This window comes from Chrysemys picta, chromosome 12 (genome assembly GCF_011386835.1).
Source record: "Chrysemys picta bellii isolate R12L10 chromosome 12, ASM1138683v2, whole genome shotgun sequence".
Lineage (NCBI taxonomy): Eukaryota > Metazoa > Chordata > Testudines > Emydidae > Chrysemys > Chrysemys picta.
In genome coordinates this window covers 6,228,871-6,245,128 of record NC_088802.1, presented here as the reverse complement: position 1 = coordinate 6,245,128, position 16,258 = coordinate 6,228,871, and the positions used below count along the sequence as shown (strand labels likewise).

At 46.7% G+C, this 16,258-nt stretch overlaps 2 protein-coding genes across 3 annotated transcripts in view; both read right to left on the bottom strand.

Annotated features, from left to right (window-relative positions):
* LOC101950941 (killer cell lectin-like receptor subfamily B member 1B allele A) overlaps positions 1-7,111 on the bottom strand; it is a 25,401-nt gene extending 18,290 nt beyond the window's left edge. The window contains exon 1 of the mRNA XM_065564228.1: positions 6,989-7,111. Coding sequence (XP_065420300.1) covers positions 6,989-6,993 — 5 coding nt within the window. The 5' untranslated portion in view covers positions 6,994-7,111. The remainder of the gene's footprint in view (positions 1-6,988) is intronic.
* LOC101951674 (C-type lectin domain family 2 member D-like) lies at positions 6,551-16,258 on the bottom strand. 2 transcript variants are annotated; one of them, XM_065564230.1, is made up of 7 exons: positions 16,098-16,249; positions 14,488-14,606; positions 13,229-13,356; positions 11,678-11,776; positions 8,608-8,798; positions 7,615-7,721; positions 6,551-7,408 (listed from the first exon to the last, which is right to left on the bottom strand). In XM_065564230.1, exons 3-7 carry the CDS (start codon positions 13,296-13,298, stop codon positions 7,300-7,302), a joined length of 576 nt encoding a protein of 191 aa, XP_065420302.1. In that variant the 5' UTR covers positions 13,299-13,356; positions 14,488-14,606; positions 16,098-16,249; the 3' UTR covers positions 6,551-7,299. The 2 variants fall into 2 exon arrangements, with proteins under 2 accessions (XP_065420302.1, XP_065420301.1); XM_065564229.1 differs by lacking the exon at positions 14,488-14,606 and having other exon boundaries at positions 16,098-16,258.

Here is a 16,258-nt window from a genome sequence, read left to right as displayed (position 1 = left end):
TGTGTGTGTGTGTGTGTGTGTGTGTGTGTGTGTGTGTGTGTTTGTGTGTGTGTGTGTTTGTTTGTTTGTTTGTTTGAAGTTTAACATTATGCAGCATTTTGATAGGACAGCTAATACATATGTTACACAACTAAAATGCAAGAAAAACAGAAATTTGGACCTAAATGTGAGATGAAAGACTTTAACTGATGCTAACAACTGAAAAGATAGAAGAGGAAGACAAAGAGTAGAAAAGCATCAACCACAATATGTGATCAAGGTCACAAAGTTGAGGAAAGTGACTGGTAGCAGGTCTTGTCAATGCAGCTCTAGGGACTTACATAGGCCAGTTTATAAATGTGTATTTGTGTATAACACTAAGAATCTCTATTTAAGTTATAAGATTTCTGTTATAAAAGAATGGATCTGTTAATAAAAACAAAGAAAAAAATCTGAAAAAACTAACGTTTTTTGGTTTTAAACTGAATTCTAGATTTGTTTTTCAATGAAATTCCAAATAGTTTGAATTAAAATGATTTTTTGGAAAGAAAATGTCTGTTTTGCACATAATCCATTTTCCATCGGAAAAAGTAAAATTTTGACAGAAAATTTTTCACTAGCTACATTAAGTGAAAAGCAGGTTAACTCAGTGTGCCTCCATGTCTCCCTCTAGTGGCTGAACCAGGTTTAGAGGTTTATGAGTCTGCGACTGCCTCAGGGCTAACAAAGCAGCCCTTTAGCTCAGGCTTCACAGGATTCCAGGTTCAATCCTCCCAGGCAACCCTGCCAGGAGCTTCAGAGTTGATGTCACAGCTGGACAGACCAGTAAGGGTCTCACTAATGTTGCATACAGATGTAACACCTATTCCTACTTGATATGCCCCTCCTTATACATCCAAGGATGTCTTTGACCTTCTTAGCCACAGTGCACACTGAGAATTAATGTGGAGTTGATTTCCACCACAACCAATGTGACCTTCTCAGTGTCACTGTTTTTTTTCTGAAACACTGCAGGGGTTTCAGCTATGCCAAATGGTATCCTTACATAACCGAACACTGTGTTACATGTTGAAACCTGTATATCACTGTGAACTGTTTAAACTCATGCCCATTGAAACCGGGGCCCGTTGTCAGACATCACTATGTCAGATACACAATGTCTAGCAAAACTAGATTGGATATGCATAATCACCTGTTTAGCTGTAGGAAGGCTGTCTGGTAAGGCTATCTCAGGGAAGTGACTTTGTCTAAGTTGTTCTTAAAAACTTCCAGTAATGGGGATTCCACAACCTCCCTCAAAAGCTCAAAATCAAAACAAAACATTTTCGTTGGGGGTGAAATGAACCATTTTTCTTTGACCCCAAATGATTTTTTTCTGACTTTTTGGTATGCTGAAAAATTTGAAAAAATTTCATTTTGGGTTGATCTGAAACTAATCCTTTTCCTAATATTTCAGGAGCGCCTGTGAACTGAGAAACCGGTCAGCTGCAGAGCTCTACCTTTGAGTTAGCCTAGCTCCAGTGAGAATGCCCATGCTGCAAAAATAACACTCATGTTGCCCTGTCCACAATAGCTCTGTTCGCACCTGAATGTGGTGCTAGCACTTCTCGGGATACAATCCTACAGCTCTCCAGTGAGCGGAGCCGCTCTAGGAATTCTTTCCCAGTGAATTGTTGGAGAACTTGTCTGTCCTTTTGGGGCACACTGGGGAATTGTGGGAAGGCATTGGAGGACTAGTGGCACTGAAGTTGTGCTAGCCTGCATCCACACTACAGAGCAGCTGTGTTAGCAGCTGATGAGTTGTGCTCACTCAAGTTGTACTGTCTGATGGGACAACAACGTGAGCTACAAGCAACATTGCATTTGAATTAAAGGCTTTTGTGTGCAGACAGGACTCAAGTTAGGGCAGTATTTGAGTTATAAGTTCAGCTGACTTTGCAGTGAAGACAAACTCCAAAAAGACAAAGCTGCTCCTTGGTGACAGGGCTTTAGCTTATGTCTACACTGAAAAATAAAAGGTGTGTTAAACTGGATTACCTAACTCAGATTAAAATAGCAGTGAAGACACATCAACTCGGCTTTTAACGTGGGAGGCAGCTCAAATTAAAGCCTATAGAGGAGCCGGGGGTGGAATTTGAGCTGCTAACCCTGAGTTAAAACCCAAGTTGCTGTGTCTTTACCGCTATTTTAATCCAAGTTAGCTAATGTGAGTTAAAAGACACACCTCTTTTTGCAGTGTAGACATACCCTTAGCTGGTGTTTCTGCAAGGGTTGCCTGTGAACCATTTGCAACTTCTTCTGTTCAAGAAACAGGACTGGAAGAGCATGTCTCTGCTTTGTGGGTGCCCCTTTGTCTCTGGCCCCAGTGTTGCATGGGGTCCTCCTCTCTGGTGCCCCTACTGGGCTTTCCCACAGATGTGCAATGGCCTTTCTCAGCCTGCATCTTCTCCCTACTCACCCTCAGAGTGTTCTCCTCCAGCGGAGTCACGCAGTGGTTCACTCCGCTTCTGGGGTACTCAGTGTCCCAGTTGACGTACACAAAAGGTCCTTCCACCCTCCTGGGCTTCTCTCAGTTCTCCTCACTCTTGTCAAGGCACTGATTTCCCAGGCTTTTTCCCCATTGGGAGTCCAAAATTCCACATGAACTGGTTTCCCACCCCTCCTGGGCCTCTCTTCTCTTTCCTGATGTAGGGCCTTGCTCAGGGCTACCCCTCAGGAGCCGATTCTGCTCCAGGTGGGTCTCTCCACTTGACTTCCTCAGGTTCTTCCCAGAGAGGAACCTGCTTTGTTCCTTTCTCCACGATCTTCCTCCTCTGCTGAGTCCCCAGCCCTAGTTAAGTTGTGCTCTGTCTGCTTCACCACCACAACTGGGCTCGGTTTCTAATTACGCCCCATTACATCCAACTGAGGTCACTAATTAGCTAGTATGTTGCCAGCTCGTCAGAGAGGCTGAAGAATAGCTGCTAAGTCCTGGGCACGGGCATTTGTACTGTCTGTGAATAAACAAACCATACCGAGAAAATCACCTGATTAGGCACTGCCCCTTTCTACTCTGAGGGGAAACTAGCCCTCAGCTTTGCCAGCATGGTGCTTTATTTTTGTATGATCTGGCTTGAGGCCTGTCTCCTTTACTGGAAAGTCTCTACTTCAGAAGCCCCAACAGCGTAACAAACGTTGCCTGTGTTGTCACCGACCTTTAGCCTTCCTTTCCTGTGTGATCTCTTTGGTCTGCTGCTCGCAAAAGGTGTCAGTTGTGCTCCCATGACAGAGACAGCTTAGGAAGGGCTCCCTCCTGCCACAGTCTCCTCTTAAACAGAACCAATGTGGGATGTTAGAGGGTTTTCCCTTCACCCTCTCCCCTGGTTCTTGTCACACAGACAGAAAGCAGAAGACCAGAAGTCCGAAGCGCGGACAATGGATGTTTATTGGGGTAAGTTTCCAAACAGGCATATTCCGAAGTCCTTCACACCAGTTGGGCTTATCTGTACGTGATAGAGTCTGTTCCCCAGTGTTCCCTTCCCAGCTCTGACACCGCAGAGCATTTACCCCGTGTCCCCCTTCCCAGCTCTGACGCCACAGAGAATTTACCCCGCGTCCCCCTTCCCAGTTCTGATGCTACAGAGCCTTGCCTGTGTCTCTGTTCCCTGTTCCCTATTTCCTGTTCCCATTCCCCCCCTTAGCAAACGTGATTCCAATTTCCCTTCCCCCCACTTCCTGTTTGACCCCAGTTTATATAGTAATATTCTCAGCTCTATCATTCTTAACCAATCATTTCATTGAAATTTAACTAACCAATCCTAACATATTGTAACATAATTCTCTAACCAGTTATATCCCACTACCCTCATTAACTTACACCTAGCAAAATTAATTCCACAGCAGACAGAAACAATTAGAGAACCGGGCAGATTAACAATAGAAAAGTGGGGGCCATAAAGATAAAACAATACAGAAATGAGGGTTTCACAACCACAACCATTGATAAGTATCAGAGGGGTAGCCGTGTTAGTCTGAATCTGTAAAAAGCAACAGAGGGTCCTGTGGCACCTTTAAGACTAACAGAAGTATTGGGACCATAAGCTTTCGTGGGTAAGAACCTCACTTCTTCAGATACTTCTGTTAGTCTTAAAGGTGCCACAGGACCCTCTGTTGCTTTTTACAGATTCAGACTAACACGGCTACCCCTCGGATACTTGACACCATGCAAGGCACTGCATTTAGCCGTATGGAATGGAAATCTATCAACCTCATGAAGAAACTTGCGGCATCTGAAGAAGTGAGGTTCTTACCCACGAAAGCTTATGCTCCCAATACTTCTGTTAGTCTTAAAGGTGCCACAGGACCCTCTGTAACCATTGATAAGTGATTTCTTGCCAGACAGGATGCTATCAAGCTACGTTTTCTTTAAAAAGGATAAGGGGGCCGAGGTTGGGGCTGCAGCTGGGGGTGGATCTGGGGCCAGGAGCGGGGCTGCGGCCAGGGGCTGAGGTTGGGAGCGGGGGCGGAGCTGCAGCCGGGCTGTATTGGGAGCCAGTAGCCGGGCTGGCAGCCTGGTGAGGCTCCGCTCCCGGCCTCACCCCCAGCCTCAGCCTTGGGCCGAAAACGGAGCTGCAGCAAGTGGTCAAAGCTGAGGGCTGGTGTGGGGCCGGGGCCTCTGCACTGAGGCTGGGGGATGGGGTCAGGGACGGGGACAGGAATCAGGGTTGCGGTTGGGGGGAGGGACCGGAGCAGAGCTGGGCGCAGAGTGGCGCTGGGTGGAACTCCCTTCCCACCCCCCATGGGAGCTGGCCTGGGCCCCGCTGTGGCCCCCTCCCAACGTTCCTTAGGGGGGCGCACCCCACAGTTTGGAGACCTCTGGTGTACATGGACCTCTGATCCGATCTGGACTGGACAGTCCTATGTTCCCAATTACCAACCAATCAGGATTCACAGCCACATAACAGAGACCAGTTTTACATCTTGGCAAATGTATGAATAAGAAACTGACTCATGGATTGTAGCAGGAAACTCTCTCTGATCAATGAGCCCTGCGGTAATTCAGTGGCATAGCTACCAACAGGTGTTACTGACGATATTAGCAGCTATCAGCGCTCAGTCCTTCCTGTAACTACTCTGTGATCTCTGTGCATGAGCTGAAGTACGGCTGGCTCCTGCATTGATCTGAAAGAACAATGGGAAGGGTGCAACTACCTAAATCTCCAGTGGGTTTGTTTTACTACAATCGGCTTCTGCAGCAGGCTTAGCCACTTTGCAGGCAATTCCTCTCTGCGCAAAGCCTCTATAAAAGCCGTCCTTTTTCGCTCAGCAGATCTGCTCCCTGTAGGTATCCAAGTCCCATCTCCTGACTACAGAGGCTCCGATAACTTGTTAGTGCCTTCCCCTCTCTGTGGAGTGAGCCCAGCTCTGGGAGCGGGATTCAATTCAGGCTCACGCATCGGCCTCGGAATTATATAGTAAACTGCAGTGAGTTCCAGCTGTGCAAATCCACTGATGGCACCAGGGCTGCAGAGGGGTCACTGAGGGCAGGATGGGAAGGCAACAGGGGCCATAGATTGCAGACGGCAGAGAGGAGCAGATATTTGTAACTTTGCATGAGGCAGAAGCAAAGGGCAGGAGGATAAGAGTATTTGCAGGGTAGGGGTCAGCCATCCGGACACATGGAAGCAGAAATGCTCCGTTTGATGATGAGCCATTGCACATCCCAATGTGGTTGTGTACATGCGGGGAGGGATAGCTGAGTGGTTTGAGCATTGGCCTGCTAAACCCAGGGTTGTGAGTTCAATCCTTGAGGGGGCCATTTAGGGAACTGGGGTAAAAATCTGTCTGGGGATTGGTCCTGCTTTGAGCAGGGGGTTGGACTAGAACCTCTTGAGGTCCCTTCCAACCCTGGTATTCTATGATTCTATGGTCCCTGAGCTGGTCAGAAATCACACAGAGCTTAAGTTGCTTGCATCAGCTCTGCTTTATTCTGAGTCTGAATCAAACTGACTGTGCAAAACAACACCTACAAGAGGTTCCCATGGCCCCACTGAGACTCTCTGTCTGGGAAGCTCAACCCTTACAGGCACAGCCCCTCCCTCCCAGTACCACATCTCTCCTTCTAAGCAACACCTAGAAGAAACCAACACACAGTTACTAACAATGTTCAACTAGTCTCTGAGGTGCCCTGCACTGTCCCCTGCAACATCAGCTCTACAGTTGTCAGGAGGCAGCAAGTCCACTTGTCTGGTTGTTCCCTGTCTGAGACCTCCATTGTCCCAACCCATTATCCCCATAAAAGGGGGATAATGATACTCCCTCTGTATATTTAGATTTCAAGCTCTTGGGGCAGGGACTGTCGCTCGCTATGTGTCTCTGCAGCGCCCGGCACAACGGGGCCCTGATCTCAGCTGAGGTCTCTATGCACAGTAATAATACACAGTGACTCATGATAATAATAACGGAGGACGGGGCCCACAGAAGGACAGTTCAGTAGCCTACCAGTGCATACTGTTCGGTGGCTTATTGCTATATTAGTCACCTAACCACAGCTACCTCTCACATCTTGGCAAATAAGGTCCAATACACAGAGTGTCTCTCCCATTTCCTTTATTGACTCAGAAGAGAATGCCTGTTCGTGAATTGTTCATGCAGTGGGTAGATCAAGGGGTCTCAACCTTTTCCACATCAAGACCGACTTCTCATTGAACACTACAGGAAAGGCAGCGTGATTACAGCCCTTTGGTAACAGCTTGTTTGCCACATCCAGGTTGAGAAGCCGGTAGGAGAGGTATTGCTTCAAGAGGCAGGGAAGAACATAGTGTTTTCTTTGATGGGTTTTGTAGCTGGTGATATGGAAAACTATATTAATATTCAGAAAAATAACTTTTACGTTACTGAAAGCCCTAATGCTGACACTTTGGAACATTAGTTGAGCTGGTCAGAATATAGGGGAGGGGGTTTGTGTAGAAAACTTCAATTTTTTTAGCCAAAACTGAAATATTTTGATTTGGAAATGCTGCTGTGGTACCTCATGGGAGATGTAGTTCTGTTTCCTCATGCTCCCATTCTCCTCTACATGCCAGGCCTCTCGGTCAGACTACGTCTCCCACAATGCACCGCAGTCTCCCATCTAGGAGTGGGGATCACAGTGGTCCCTTCTGGCCTCAGAATCCTCGAGAACTACATTTCCCAGCCCAATTGTCCATCGAAACACAGGTTTGGACCAGTCCTCAGTGAGTCGACAGTGGTCAATATCTCCAGTTCAGAAAGCCAAATGATGACTAATCATTCTCCCTCATTCCAAAGGCCTTGCATTGCCTTTTGCCGTGGCTTTGTGCATCAGGCTGGCCTGCTGCAGACCCAGCGTCTCCCTGTGCTGCATCTTGAGCTGCTGATACCTTTGTCGTCGTTCAGATACGCGCATTCACCTCCTCCCCTTATTGGAAACCTGCAACACAAAGGCCATGGGATTTAAAAAACAAATAACCCCGTTGGCGTCAGTGGGGCAGATTCCCAGCTGGCGTAAGTCATATAACTCCACTTAAGTTGCAGAAGTCAATGGAGCTATTCCAATGCACCCCAGCTGAAAATATCTCCCCGCACGTTAGTCACCTTAGACCATGATAGAAAGGGAATGTAACGAAAGGGACTTACTGGTCATTGAATGGGGTGTCATTTACCCATTTCCAGGGCTTGTCTGCTTGTTCCCTGGTAAGGCCAATCCAGGTTTCTGAGCGTCCCTTATAGTGCAGCATAAACTCCTTATTAAAAAAAAGTGAAAACAAATATTGTGTACTGCATGTTACTGAGACGCTAATGGAGAAGATGCAATAAAGACACAAAGGTCTGCATCACATTCCACACGTGTAACTAGTGTACAGGACCAGCCTATCCAATAATACATATCAAGGATTGGGGGAAAAAATCCAATCGCTTTTTTTATACTTGGAACTTAAGGCCACGTGAACAATTTTAACATGCCAATTAGCCCCAGATGTACTCATTGAAAAATATACATTTAGGCCCTGATCCCATAATATATGGAGATATACCTATCTCATAGAGCTGGAAGGGACCCCAAAAATCATTGAGTCCAGCCCCCTGCCTTCACTAGCAGGACTAAGTACTGATTTTGCCCCAGATCCCTAAGTGGCCCTCTCAAGGCCTGAACTCACAACCCTGGGTTTAGCAGGCCAATGCTCAAACCACTGAGCTCATAAGAGGCTAAACAGTTGAGCACAAATTGAAATGAGTCAACAGTGTGATGCTGTGGGCAAAAAAGGCTATTATTATATTATTAAGAATATATTAATAAGAATATTATTAAGCCCATCATTCTGCTCAGATACTACAGCGATCAGTGTGGCATAAGAACCTCTGTAGACTGGACTAGAATAGACACAGCTTGGGCAGCCCCCTGCCTCTGGGCGTGCAGGAATCTATCTGCCTGGAGCGCACCGTCGGATCAGGGCCTTCATTTGGGCTTCTCATCATGAGACTTGGTCCCGAGGCATCTCCTCGTTCTAGAGTTGCGGAGCCCTAGCATAAAATATTCCTCAGGTTTAACTACAGAGTTCCGCGCAGCAGCTCTGCACTTATTACCTAGCTGTTCCAAGCCCGGATTATTGGGATCGCAGAGTTTCTCACCTTTTCCTCCCGGGTGTCAACTGTAGCCAGGGAGGCACCGAGCGAAGAGCAGTTTCTCTGGCTGGAGTTCCAATCCCCATCGACTTTTGAGAAATAGTAGCATTTCCATGGGTATGTTTTCCCTTGGGACCCGATCCAATCGACTGGACATGTGGTAGCGGCATGATTTGGGCAGGGCCTACTGCTAACCACTGAAAATGAAATTAACACAACAGTGAGGATCTTTCCCATCCCCTCTCTGTACAGGATTCAGAGGCAAAGAGTGAAATTCCACCTTGGGCTGAGAGCCTGCGTACAAGGATTATACCCGCCACCCACTTAAATTCTCAAAATAGGATGTAAGTGGCCCAAAGGTTGTGTGCCGGGTCTACACTTGGGTGACAAGAACATAAGAACGGCCATAGTGGGTCAGAACAATGATCCATGTAGCTCAGTGTCCTGTCTCTGACAGTGGCTGCTGCCATATGCTTCAGAGGGAATGAACAGAACAGGGCAATTATTGAGTGATCCAGCTTCTAGCAGCTGGAGGAAACCCAGAGCATGGGGATGCATCCCTGACCTTCTTGGCTAATAGCCATCGATGGACCCATCCTCCTTAAACTTATCTAATTCTTTTTTGAACCCGGTTATACTTATGGCCTTCACAACATCCTCTGGCAAGGAGTTCCACAGGTTGACTGTGCGTTGGGTGAAGAAGTACTTCCTTTTGTTTGTTTTAAACCTGCGGCCTGTTAATTTCATTGGGTGACCCCTAGTGCGTGTGTTATGGGAAGAAGTAAATAACACTTCCCTATTCACTTGCTCCATGCCATTCATGATTTTATAGACCTCTATCATCTCCCCATGTAGTTGTCTCTTTTCTAAGCTATATAGTCCCAGTCTTGTTAATCTCTCCTCATAAGGAAGCTGCTCCATTCCCCTGATCATTTTTATTGCCCTTCTTTGTATTTTACTCGGAACTATTGGCAGGTTCAAATATCCCTGCAGCTGGGTGCTTATATTGTTAGCTATGAGATCGACACCGGAGTTTAACCAGAATAGCTCTGCCACAAAGCTTTGATGCTGCATCATGAAAGGCTACGGGAGCTTTGCCATTGATCTCAATGGGAGCAAAGTCAGGCCCCAGACCCCCAGTATAAATTCCGTCATAGCACATTAGCAAGCAATGGAGGTGAACAGCTTAATGTGCAACGTAGCTGGAAGCTGGCAATCAGACACAAGAACCTCAGGCTGATGGCAGGGTTTTATGAAACGGGCATGCCAATACTGTGGAATAACATCGTCACCGGGGGACTAGGCCTTTAAGGAGAGATGGGGCCTGCCTGATCTGTGCCATATGTAATTCTGTGCTTCCCAGCCTGACGGGGTGGGACTAAGGGGGCTGAAATAAATCAGTCGAGAGTGGAACCACAGAGAGTGGGTAGGAGCCTGTGGAAGGCTCTGAGCCAGGGGTCTGCAGGAGGCTGTTACTTCAGCTTGGGTGGGCAAGTGCTCCATCTCAGAGAGACGGAAAGGTAACCCAGAAGGAACTGGGAACTCACCCTGGAGGGTGGGACTTTTAGCTGGACTTTTGTTACCCTGGAAGGGGGTTATGTTTGTTTGTAACTTAGCCGGAGGGACCAGCCACATTTCCAGCACTGACTGGTGTCTGGCAAACTAAGAACGCCCACCTTGGGGAGGGAAACTGAGGCTGGGAGTGTTGTTTGACCAACAGAGGCTACTATGAGGTGGCCTGAAATCACATTTAGACTTCACGTGAGATATCTGCATCCTAAATGCCAGGTAGGCATCTAAACGACGATCTCAGGTGCTGAGAACCTATTTATATGCGCAGTTATGGGAAGTGCAGACAGAGGCATGGATTTTTGCACCCAGGGCTCCGGCCTTCCTATCCGCAAATGTGACTATTCAGGGATGGAAAATGCCCCTAAACCACTATCAATTTTACACGTTCTAGGAAAATCTCCATTGTCATGCCCCATTTATGATTAGTTAGATATGGACGGAGGTGTGCATGGAATGTAACATGTAAGAATTAAGACCCGGCTGTTTCCCAGAGGAATCTACAGTCTAATACAGACAAAAAATGACATGGAAAGAAGGTTACATTTGCAAAGTCCAACACTCAAAAGTTAAGGCCAGGAGGCCACTCAAAATCCCAGCTGCTAACAAATCTCTACTGAGCACGTATGAATGGAATTTTCTCAAAGGCTTATAACTTCCCCAAATGTGGGTGGCTTTTCATGGGACCCGCCAGCGGCATGCCCTTGACACAAAGGGTATGTCTTTACCGAACTGTTAACCCAGGCTCTTCCCCAGATTTTAGCTCCCGTCCATGCAGGAAAAAACAATGACGTGTTTGGAGGTGATTTAAGCGCACACTGGCTGACCTGGGGTATGGGTTAGGATCTAGGCTCCGGTTTAACTCCGGCTGGAACCCACCAACTTTGTAGGGAGGACGCAGGCTAAATCGCTCAAGTGAATGAATCTATAAAAATCATTCAAGTGCTGATTGTTGTCCAAGGCCTTCCCCACAACGCCCCCTGAAGGACAGAGAAGTTCTCCCACAAGTGACTGGGAAGGAATCCCAGAGGGTCTCAGCACAAAGAACCATGAGAAGTCCTAGGGAGACATGGGAAGCACACAACTAGTGAGGACACAGTAACTCAGGTAGGGCTTTGCTGTGGGGACGCCTGCACCTGGGCAAAGCTAGCCTGGGTGTTCCGACCTGGGGGCCAATCACCTGGGTTATTTGTGCTGTGTAGACATACCTAAAGCCAACTCCCCTGTCAAATTTCAAGTCCCCACTCCAAAGCAGAGAGGCCCTAGAGATTCTCAGCCAGAAGGCTGTAAGAATTATTTTGATGGGGGTGAAACAACTAGTTTCAGCCAGAGGGATAAAGCAAAGCAGAAATGTCAGACTTCGGGCTCTTTGCTTTCCTATCGCATGCTGGTTCAACACCAGCAGAACTACAAAGGTTGGGGAGGCTGGATTGTGCATCTTCCATGATTCTGACTGTGAAGGGAAAACAAACACCAAAAACTCAATTAGGAATTGCTGTCAACTCACCTGCCAAAACAATAACAGCAATAATGAGAAAAACCAGAAACAGGACCGTGACTAATCTGTATTTCCGGAGGATACGGAAAAGCCAGAAGTGAGATTCATCTGAAAAAGAAAAACACATTCATGTTCTTGAGGCTGCTTTAGGAGAGATAGAGGAACCACATTTATCAACCATGTCCTGCAGCCAAGCCCCCAGTGGCCAAGTATTGTTTTGCAATCACTATCTGTTATGAACTGTACTTGCTAGTAAATCCTGGGGAATGTAATATTGTGCACTGTAGCCAGAGCCCTGTGTATTCTACAATTCTATGACTGCAGGATTCATACCTTGCTGCATAATTGTGCTACGGAAGCTGACTTTTAATTTAAAAATACATGTTTCTAGTCCTTGTGGTTGCAAAGAACAGCTTGAAATGGTGACGTGAGTGCAACTGATGCAGCAGTATCTGCCTGAGTCTGAGAAAGCCTGAAACAAGAGCTCTGAGAGAGGGCAACTACCCAATTCATCACTATGGGGTGTTAACTCTGAAACCTATACATAATAATGTAACATGTACATAAAACGTAAGAACAGAGTAAAATAAGCTTAATTTATTATAATTAGAGCTGATTGGAAAATGTTTTCAATTTGCAGGGTTTGAAATGCCCTCCCTAAGATGAAAAACATTAAATTAAAATGTTTGCTAAAAACTTCAATAAAAGTTTTATTTAAAAAAATTGACCAGAGCTAGTCAGATTAAATAGCACAGGAGATGCTGCACTGATTGCAGAGGCAGATTAAGGTCTCCTGGGCCCTAGGCTGGAGCAAGTGCAGGGGCCCCGGCACCAGAGCCACGGACCCACTCATCCCTTCCACCTATGGCCCCGCCCGTGGCACCACCTCATTCCACTCCTTTCCCCGTGGCCCCGCCCCCTCCTTGCTCCTTTCTGTGCCCCCACTGTGGCCATGAAACTGGAGAAGCTCTGTGCCCCTCCTGTTGCCCTGGGGCCATGGTGGGGAGCAAGCGCTTCTCCAGCCCTGTGGGCCCATGTGGTAATCCACCATTGACTGATTGCATTATCTTTTTCATATTTAATCTCATAAGAGCTCACATTTTTAATTTATCTGACGCCACCAGAGAATTTCCACCAGATGCAACAGAATCCAGGAACACTGAAGCAAAATTTAAATCCAGTTCACCACAGAATACATAGGGCTGGCCTATAGTGTTATGTTATGTATCCATTAGCGTGGCAATTTGCACTGTCTTCTAAGAAGTGTGAAGGAGACACACTACTGAGCATCTATGCAGCTATTTCTTGTCCTCCCACAACCTCCGATGGTTAATAAATAGGATCAGACAAGAACAGGGCCCGAGTCACACCAGTTCTGGTACTTCTGTTGGGAGGAGAACAGCGTTCTGGTACGCCTGATAAAAGTACAATGATCAGAAGTACCGGAACGCTGTGAACCTTTCGATTAAAGGCGCATTGGTAAGCTTGTAAACACAGCAATTCTTTCCATAATTCTTTATCGTTCTTCCATTTGTCCAATGACAGCGAAGCTTCGCTTACCTGGTCTGGTTTTTGTCTGTGAGCCTGCAGGGTTAGGAAGTGCCTTAGCTGTCTCGCCTCCATTCTCCATTTAGCAAGTGGGGCACATTGTTTTCCTGTATCTTCTGGCTGCAATCAGTATCGACTGGCTGCAAGGAAGGGTACATTATTCAAAGGTGGCAGAGCTAGTTTCTGTTATCGAGTGTCTTATAGTACCACCTACAGGCAATGACTGAGATCAGCACCCCAACAACCTAAGTATTGTACACCCACATCATAAGAGACAGCTGTATGCAATGCTGGCCCTGAGCTTTCTCCCATAGTCAGGATCTCCCGTCGGTTTGCGACAGCACAGCACCGGCAATAGCTGCGATTAAGGCTGCCTAAGTGTTTCCATTATAATCACCTGTTAAATCACTGTCTGAGACTTTCACCATCCGTCTCAACTTTTCCACGTCAGGGCTAGCTCAGGGTAAATTTTTCCAGATTTGGAGCAAAAGTGGCTCAACATTTGGAGGTGTGTGTGTGAAAGGAGAATACAAGAAGCCTACATGCGCCCCATTCATTATTAATGTTATTATTATTGACCACAACAATTTGTTAATCATCATTCATAAACCATTTTGGTGTTGCTGAATCTGCACTTTTCTCCGAAAGGAAGAAAAATGGCGTCCATTTCGAGCGGTGCAGGCCCCTCCCAGATTCTAATGCGATGGGAGAGTCAGTTCCGGAGCTGTGTAGTCAGGAGGTAGTTAGGGGTGCTACAGCCCAAGATCTATTTCCGTGGATGAGTTCAAGAAGTTGCCTTGGTGTTGGGAGTTCTGATCGGTAGATTTCACAGGCTGGTTGTTTTCCACGGCAGAGTGTGTGGGCCCCTTCACAGCCGCCTCTCCTCTGAGGCTGGTGTGCTGAGGGGCTCCCCTCTCCTGTTTCAATCCATTTCAATCCCTGATCTCAGCCACGCTGAGCCACAAGGCGCATTTTTACTCCTCCTCTGGTGAGCGAGGGGAGTGGGGAGCACACGGTGAAACTGGAGACAGGTTGAGAAAGGTGCGTTGGGGATAGAAAGGGTTGGAAAGGAGAGGAGGAGAAGGGGGAGACTCAGAGAGAGGGAAGGGAAAGAAAGGTTAATCATGGGGAGGAGAAATGAAAAATTGAGGGAAAGAGAGGAGCAGTCACAGAAGGGAAATTGAAATGTGGAAGGAACACACATGCACGCTTCAACTTGGCTGGCTAGGGGATCTGCTGGAGGATACAGATTCCTTTTGGACACATCTCACCTCTTGGCCGCATTCTCTTTCCTTCCTCCAAGCTGACGCAACATCATGTGTCCACTTGACAAGGACACCCAGGATAACGTGTCATATGGGCTACCTAGGGAGGTGGTGGAATCTCCATCCTTAGAGGTGATATAAAATTATTCTACTTAACTGCCAGAGGGCAAATTTGTCACCTACACATGTGAAACATGCAGCGTCAGCTATATCTTCACTGAGGAAGTTCCTTCGAGAGGAAATGTAGCCAAACTCCAAACCTGGAAACAATGGACCTTTCTGTGCCTGCGTCCTGTACATAACTAACTGCTTGGTTTGCAAAATAACGCAAGGAGGGGGCAAGTAGATGAACAATAAGGGGTCATATGAGGGGCAGATACATGTAACTTGCTAATTATGTATGGTAATGATAGCAAATTTTGGCCAATCATAGAGCGATAGATTATCATAATCAACTGCATAGAATGCTTTGGTGTAAGTGTTTTCTTTGTTCTTGCTGACTTATGAGCTCGAACCCAATTGCAATTGAAATAAACGGATCGCCCCTCCCGGGGCTCCTTGCTGGGCTAGCTGTGTCCGTCTCTCCTTAGTCCTCAGCTGGAACGGACAGGAATTTCTATGACAGAGGTTTTTAAGGCCTGGTTTGACAAAGCTGGGATGGTTTAGTTGGGGTTGGTCCTGCTTTGAGCAGGGGGTTGGACTAGATGACCTCCTGAGGTCTCTTCCAACCCTAATCTTCTATGCTTCTATGACTTCCCTTTCATTTTTATTTTCTTTCACCACCCTCCCCCTCTCCCTAACCACCAACATGATGTAGGCCAGTAGATCTCAAGCTTTCCAGACTGCTGAACCCCTTTCAGGAGTCTGATTTGTCTTGCGTACCCCCATGTTTCACCTCACTTAAAATCCATTTGCTTACAAAAGCAGACATAAAAATACAAAAGCGTCACAGCCACTATGACTGAAAAATTGCTGCCTTTCTCATTTTTACTATATAATTATAAAAGAAATCAACTGGAATATAAATATTGCACTTCGATTTCAGCAGATAGTCTATAGAGCAGTATAAACAAGTCAACGTCTGTTTGAAATTTTAGTTTGCACTTACTTCGCTAGTGCTTTTTATGTAGCCTGTTGTAAAACGAGGCAAATATCTACATGAGCTGATGTACCCCCTGGAAGAGCCCTGCGTACCCCCAGGGGTCTGCGTACCCCTGGTTGAGAACCACTGATATAGGCAACCTTACCTTGAAAAGGGCTTGTATCGATTAGTCTGGTTGCTTAGACAGATGTACATGGGACTTTACAGAAAAATTAAAGTCTCCAAAAATCTTGCAATCTAAATTACACACACACCCCTTCAATGCCCTCTCCCCAGCTCCGTGTGGGAAATCCCACATTACATTTCAGAACTGAGGCCTAACGTACTTCCCTGATACAGAATGGAGAAAGAAATAGAGAGAGAGAGTAGAGTCACGCACTCCCATTTCTTTCCTCCTCACAGTGCTCCACCATATTATCTATCTTAGGGTTTGATCTTGTTACCCATCTCTGCAATATCCTCTGACTATTGCACTAACTCAATACCTCTGCACGATACAAGAGTCACGTCTTACCTGGGAGCTCAGAGCTGCTCAGCAGAGAGAGGAGTGTGAAGGGCCCAGAAAAGAGTCAGTGCCACCCCCACAGGGTAACAGTCGTAAACTCTTCCAATTGAGAGCGACATTCCCAAGACCAGCTGGGAGTCAGAACACGAACATATCAAGAAAACCACCAG

Excerpts from the sequence above, each read along its gene's own strand:
- LOC101951674 (XM_065564229.1), bottom strand. The coding sequence starts at position 13,298 with ATGGAGAATGGAGGCGAGACAGCTAAGGCACTTCCTAACCCTGCAGGC. Across the intron at positions 8,799-11,677 it reads TGCTGTTATTGTTTTGGCAG|TGGTTAGCAGTAGGCCCTGC; the intron begins GTGAGTTGACAG and ends TTTCATTTTCAG. Across the intron at positions 7,409-7,614 it reads GACACCCCATTCAATGACCA|GTTTCCAATAAGGGGAGGAG; the intron begins GTAAGTCCCTTT and ends TTTGTGTTGCAG.